Source organism: Caenorhabditis briggsae, assembly GCF_000004555.2.
Source record: "Caenorhabditis briggsae complete genome, chrV, whole genome shotgun sequence".
NCBI lineage: Eukaryota > Metazoa > Nematoda > Chromadorea > Rhabditida > Rhabditidae > Caenorhabditis > Caenorhabditis briggsae.
Window position 1 is genome coordinate 16,046,317 of NC_013488.2, and position 7,452 is coordinate 16,053,768.

At 37.8% G+C, this 7,452-nt stretch overlaps 1 protein-coding gene across 1 annotated transcript; it reads left to right on the forward strand.

Annotated features, from left to right (window-relative positions):
• Window positions 1–3,089: 3,089 nt before the first annotated feature.
• Window positions 3,090–4,128, forward strand: CBG22641 (the record flags this gene model as incomplete). The annotated part of the gene is made up of 4 exons (XM_045238293.1): window positions 3,090–3,236; window positions 3,282–3,622; window positions 3,900–3,945; window positions 3,994–4,128. The coding sequence occupies 4 exons, from the start codon at window positions 3,090–3,092 to the stop codon at window positions 4,126–4,128; spliced, it is 669 nt and encodes a 222-aa protein (XP_045097623.1).
• Between the last annotated feature and the right edge of the window lie 3,324 nt (window positions 4,129–7,452).

Sequence of the window (7,452 nt, forward strand, 5' to 3'; positions counted from 1 at the left end):
TTTAGAAATAGGCAAACAGCTGAAAAACTAGGAATTTTCAAAAAATTCTGTGAATGCAAAGTTTTCAATAAAGTTTTCCTGTTCTACATTCTTCAAAATTTTCAAAGTGATCCAAAACTTGACAGCGGAGCTCCAGAGTCCTGAAAATGCCAAACACCAACATTAAAATATGGTTTTGTAGATCTTATTGACTGGTACTGTATGCATCATGCTTAATGAAGTTGCGTCCCTTTTTTGTCAGTTTATCTGTCCGCCCATTTTGAAAAGATTGAAAATTAAATATAAATTGACGTGACCTTTTAAGAAACAGCGAGGAGCAAAGCGACGAACGATTAAAAACTAGGCTAAATCGCGCCGAAGGCCCACCAGCCAGTTGTTTGAAGCGCCGGAAATGCGCCAAACAGTCTGGTAATTCTGAAAGTTTTACGAATTGCTCAGCATGTTTTCTACTAGATGTTCATAAGGAAACTCACGAAATGATGTGAACCATCAGTAGTTTCCGATATTCATTTTAAAATGTTCTGTTAAATTAGAAGTAAGAAAAACGAATTTCAACTCGCATCATTCAAAAAAAAATTAGCTGATGCTTCTTATCAGTTCAAAGAGATAGTGCACTTAAAGAAAAAAAAGAATTAGAGAAGCAGAAAATCGTCATTTTTAATGATAACGAAAATGGTAATTATGAAATCGGTAATCTGAAATTTCGTTTTCTAAGTTTAAGTCATACAGCATTTTTGAATTGTGTAGAGCTAAAAGACGACTCAACAACTCTGATAAGACCTTTTTTTTATATTTTGCATAAGCTTTTTTAAGATGAAAAATGAGCAACTTTGTATAAAATGTTCGAAAAAAATTCTTAACCTTGGTCAGGTGACCGTATCACTAGAGTATCCTCCAAAACCAACGGCTCAAAACATTTTTTGCTGGAAAAACAGTTTTTTTCAATAAAATGAGAACCACGAATTTTTTGCTTCTTGTAGTCTTGCTCATCGGTAATTTTGAAAATTGACGTCTTCTGGAAGATTCTGAATTTTAGTATGCGCTCGTTCGTCTCCAATTCGAAAACGAGAAGACTATTCTTCAACCACTTCAAGGAATCTGGATCCAGAAAATATCACTGTCACGTCTTCTGGAAGTCAGCATCTGACGACTCCGGAAGTTCGGAATCTGACGTCTTCTGGAAATCAAAACCGGACCGTTTCGAAACTTTTCACTACTCCAAAAGCCCCTAAAAGCTTTACCGAAAGTTCGGAAAAATTCGAAAACGAAAAAAAAGATAAGAAAAAGAAAAAGGAGAAGAAGAAGAGAATTCCAAATCATGGAGAAACATTTGATTGGGCGAATTTCAACGAAAAGGAGGGTCCGAAGAAATTGAGTTTGGAGAGGAATTACTTGGTTACTGTAGTTTTGGTTTTTTACTTGTGTGCATTTTTCTTTTGATTAGTCAATAAAGATTTTTAAAAAATATGGAAAATTTTGAAAAAAAGTTAATTTTCAATTTTGCCTGTAAAATCCCCTCAAAAAAGTTGAAAACGTGGGCAAAAGATGAGGGTGCCGCGCCACTAGCACCTGAGCTACGCGGTGGCAAATTCGGTCGAAGACCGGTTTCCATCAAAAAATTGTCAACTACAAAATTAAAGCTCTAATTTTTTTTAGTACACTCGGAAATTTTTAGCGACATCCAACAAAATTTACTACTTTTTTTGACGTTTAAACATGGTCCAATTTTCTCTACAACGCCAACCAAACCGTCAACTTTGAGCTCAATTATCTCGATCACTGTGAAAGATATAAAAAATGTATCAACTGATAAAATGTTGATGATATTATGGCAAACATTTTATCAGTTGACATATTTTTGTTATCTCTTATAGAAATTGAGATAATTGAGCCCAAAGTGCCGGTAGGGTGGCTTTCTTTTTATGGGCCGTGCACCTTTGGTTTTCCTTTTAATTGGAAAAAAAATAGATGGCGTCACTCAAAAACTACCTGGATCACGTCTTTATTCCACGTTTACAGATGACCTTCAAAGATAAGAAACTGATATAAATTCTGGGAAAATAACTAGGAGAAAAAAAGCAACATCAGTTTTCCTGACGACATCAACCGAAACATGATTTTCAAACAACTGCTCCTCGCTTCACTGATCATTGGAACCGTTTTGGCAAAGGATAAGGAATGGGATGATTATACGGATGAGGAGAAACGAAATGCTTCAGTCGGTCTGATCATCATTATTGTGGTTGGAGTGCTCATTTGTATCAGTGTCAGTGCAGCGGCTGGATTCTTTTACATGATGCGAAAGAGGAATAGCAATAATGGAGGAGTGATGGTGGTGCATTAAGGATTCGGACATATAAGTGAACTTGAATAAAATGATATAAAAATTACAAATTTTATTCAAAGTAAAATTACAATGTTATTCAAAGTTCATGAAAGGTTCTCTCAACATGAAAACACAAAATCGATTTCCGGAAACCAAAATACAAAATTTATAAAATTTTGATATTCTAAAATACACTTTTTGAAAAATCGACAGATAAGAAGAAACGGATTTTTTTTACCTAATTATTTTCCCGCTTGGTTTTTTGACGAAACCTCAGATTGGGCCAATTTTCAAAAAGTTTCTTAATCAGTTAACTGTGTTAGAAGTATCAGGTTGCGTACTAAATTTTGTCATCACCAATTTTTCAAAAAAAAAACAGATTTTTCGAGAAATTTATGAAAATCAAAAAATCGGTTTCAGATTCTAAAAAATATAGTGAAACTTTTTCCAGAAAGTGATCCGAATTGAGAATTTGTCAGAAAACTCAAAGGGTAACATTAATTATGTGGAATCGTCAATGACCCAAAAATCACGTTGTATCTTTTTTTTTAGAAAAAAATTTTGGGTAAAAAGCCCCTTTAGCAGCTTTCGTTTTTTTCAACTTTTTTTCACGAACAAAAAACCCGTAATTTGACCCGACCCATTCCCAAACATAACCTCTTACCAAGTGTCATGCCTCCATTAAAACACTATAAATAGCGCTCTCCTCCACAGAAACTTTACAATTTGTCTCTTTTTTTGGACCTCTAAAAACCACTGAAAGATGAAGTTCTTGCTCTTTGGAGCATTGCTCATTGGATCCACTCTGTGTCAATCGACACCCCATCGCTATGAAGAGCTCATCGGGAAATTGAACTTTGAACGACGGTTGTTTGCCGAGCGTATGAACATTTCAAACATGTATGAACTGGTGAGTGAGATTTAATAGATTTTCAATCGATTGTTTGTTTTCCAGCACTGGGATGAGAAGCTGAACCCAATACTTTGGCCCGAATATCGTTCCCCCAATTCGAGTTTCCGCGAAATGTTGATAGGACGAGATCAGAATGCTATTGCATCGGAAGTATACGTTTTGGACCAACTCCTAATTGAAATACACAACGATTCTGGGAGAGAACGATTTTGGGAGATAATGAACGTTAGTATTGACAGTAATCGTTGGCCTTACTGGCCGTTTGAGCATTTTTTGCCAACTCAAACAAGCATCGCTTGTGATTCTCGTGAGAACATGTACAGATGGGAGTCTCCATGGAAAGGTTCCAATTTGTATAGAACAATTTGCTACTTGGGTCCAGAGTGAGTTCAGGGATCATATAGGGTTGGAGGTCTAGGTTTTTGATCGAGTGGATTTAGATTTTTCCTAAAACCAACCAGCTAAGTAAGCTAGATGGAAATCGGTTCTTTTTAGAAACTCATATAAGAAAACAATGAATTGGAAAAAAGGCTGGCCTGGCTCTGCATGTGGATGTGATACGAATGTTGAGGGACTGTGTCGACCACGAAATCTAGTCAACGAAGGTTCTCAAAGCATTGGAAAAAAGGATAAAGTTCTTACCAAGCTCAATTTTTAAAGACGAGAGTACGCAAAAGCCATGAACATTTCAAACATGTACAAATTGGTGAGGATGATTTTGAATTATGTTTCTTTACCGTTTTATAATTTTCAGAAGTGGAACAAAGTCCTAAAAAAAGCAAATGAGAACTCGGATAGCTCTCTTGTTCCGAACTTCCAAAAGTTCTATGGGCCAGGAAACGAAGACGCTTTTTGCTACGAAAGTCATGCTCTCAATGATTCTCAATGATACCAATTGACCGGCGACATTTCAAAATGGGATGAGCAATTGGTAGAAGAACACGAAAATGGCACGCTTGGTTTTCTGGCTCATTTGGTTCCAGAGCAAAAAGCCTTTTCATGTGTTCGGAAACGATATACTTTGACGAAAAGGAAAATTCGTAGACACGTTTTCAATCTAGAGTATAACTTCACTTGTTACCTTGGACCAGGTTTGTTACCTTGGACGCTTAATGTCACTCTGCGTACAGCTGTCGTCCTCGCCTTTATGTATGCAATCAGGCGTGAGCTTTCTCTCTGCCCGCGTGGCTCAGTCGGTAGCGGCGCCGCACCCTCAATCATCGCCCTCACAAGTTCAACTCCTCGAGGGGCATCTTTGAACGGAATTTCGAGAACATTATTTTTTTCATGTCCCCCCACCTTTAAATCAACGCTGAGATATGACGGTCCAAAAAAAATTACAAAGACTTTTCGCTCAACCTAATAGGCTGCAAGGAAAGTAACTGTTCATTTTTTAAATCGTGAATAACACAAAAACAAGAATTATTCAAGATTGACAGTATGCACCGTCGTGCTGCACGACATGCTGCCAACATTCAGGTAAGTTGGGGATACCATCCCTCCAAAATCCAGCTGGCCGCAAATCAAAGCATACTTTCAGTGCCGTTTTAATCTCATCGACAGTGTAAAATTATTATCTCTCCAGATGACGTTGCATATCTTCGAATAGTTAATAATAAAAGGGTCAAGTCTGGAGTTTAAGGAACGTGGACAGCTGTCGATTTAGAACGGCGTAGGACTGAATTGGCTTTCCTTAAATAAAGCGAGATCCCATGTTCCACGGGAAGTCAACTAACAAGGGAACGTTTTTCAGACAACGGTTGAAAATTTAGAATTTTTGAAAATTTTTCGAAAAGTTCGAAAAAATGTTCCAATTATTCAGAAACGATGTAAATATCACTCTAACAAAATTTGACAGTCCAATTTCGTCTTTGGGCTCGAAAAATCTCCAAAATCTGGTCGTTGTTAGAACTTTATCAACCCCAAACTTCTTAAAAATTGTTTGAAATTAACTTAAACCTATCGAAATTGGTTCAAATTTTGTATATGATCGATTTAGCCATACCCCTCCTCGAAAAGAGCAAAATTGAGCAATTTTCAGGGGCTGAAGTTCCCGTTTCTTAACGATAGGATGATGTAAAGACCGATCGAAAAGATCACTATTATATAATATAAGTATGCAAATTTTGAGCAAATTCTCAACCGTTGTCTGAAAAATGTTCCCTTGTAAGCCTGGACCGCTTTAGCTGGACGGTTGTTTTTTACGCCACCTCAAACTCCTGATTTGGCACTTTTATTCTTGGCTATAAGGAGATGCAACGTCATCTGGGGGAAAATAGTACAACATTTTAGATGAGATAAAATCTGGGCTGAAAAAATACTTTGAGTCGCGGCTAGCTGGCTTTTGGAGGTATGGTATACACAAGTTTCCTGAATGTTGGCAGCATGTCGTGGACCACGACGGTGCATACTGTCAATCTTGGATTGATCTTGTTTTTCTGTTTTACACGAATTAAAAAATGGACAGTTAATTTCCTTCCAACCTAATACGTATATCATTCATCTTCCGTTTATTGTTGCTAAATTTATGAGAAAAATAAACAGTTTTTGTCTCGATTTCCCATTTTTTTTGCTCAGTTTTCACAATTTCATTAATTTCAATTTCCATGTCTCGATTCAGTGCGTATAAATTGATAAATTCCAAAGTTTCCGGTTCAACAAACGGTAAAATTGACATAATCTTTGACTGACTATCAGATTTTATAATTAACGTTTTTGTTTTGATTTTTCGATTGAGCTTTTTGAACATATTGCTCAGTTTAACAGGAAACGTTTCAAATGATGAACCCAAATGGAAATGAAGACATTTTAAATTGGATTTCTGAAATTTCAGAACCAATTCCAAATCTCGAATTGCAACCTCCATAACACTTGAACTTCCGAGAAATGTCATTTTTCCATTGAAACTTCGAAGGATATCCATTTGAGAATAAAGAAATTCGTTTTGAAAATTATTTGAATCCATATATCTCAGACAAATATCCTCATTCACTATCATGTCAATTCTCGAAAACTCGGAATCCGGCAGTTTCGAATCGTTCAATTTGTCTATGAAATTTAGGAAATCTTTGGAAACTTGGCGAAGCATCAGGCTGAAAATATTTTTGTTAAAAAAATGAAAATCTGAAAATGAACTCACACAGATTTGAAATCTGAAAACCCAATGATGTTTTCCAATACAAGTTCTGGCATTTCAGAAAGGGAAGACATTTCGAAAAGTGAGAGAAAATAATTTCAAAATGAACTGAACATCGAAATGGAGGTTAAACTAAAATTGCAAATGGTGGTCGGGTGTGTAGCTGTCCTTGTCCTATGGCAATTCCAGCTAGTGTGTGGTAGAATGCTTTTACTCGTGTAGATGACACGTGTGGTATCTCAAACTTGGGTAATTAAACCATTTATATAACAAAGTATACAAATTATAACAAGTAACAAAGTAAAGAAAGAAAGAAAGAAAAAGGGGGAAAAAAGGTGGAGGACGGTCTTGGGCGACCGTCTCCTGTTGGGAAGAATGTAACAATGAGGGATGGAATGATGCAAGCTGGTCGTCAGATCGGTGGGGGCGGAGTCAAAGGTCTTGGGACGAATGCGTCATGGGGAGAGAGCGTTGGGTGGAGTGAGAGATCGTTCGAGGGTGTAAAGTACAGTGAGAGCGAGGGCGTTAGGAATGAGCAATGATAAAGGAAATAGAGAAATGGAGGAGAGGATTATACATAAATAATATAAAAAGAATACGAAATTTATAGAATTGAGTATACTCCGGCCTGCGCAGTGATCGTCTCCTTAATTGCGTCTGTCCCTGCTCGTCTTGTGTCATCTCTCATCGTGGCTCTCGTCTCGACGTCTTGAGTGGTCCCTGGAATTGTCACGACGGCGTCTGGGCTCGTCGTATCCCCGGCTGGTGCTTGGTCCATCGTCTCGTCTGGTGAAATATTCGTCTGGAGAGTTTCTTCGTCGTTGGTCTGGAGATGGAGAACGTCGTCGAGTGGCGTAGTCGGCCGGGCGTCGGAAGACTACTCGAGGTGTCGGACAGAGTGAGTAGTGGTGGTCCGTTCCGATATGGCAATATCTACAAACTTCCCTTCCACATTTTGGTCCACAGTTGTACTGGGGAAGTGTCAGACACTTCCTGCATCTGCCGATTCGTTGTAGAGCAACTTCTCGATCCATGGGTTCCACCACTTTCCCGCAATTGTCCGAGTAGTGGTTTCGT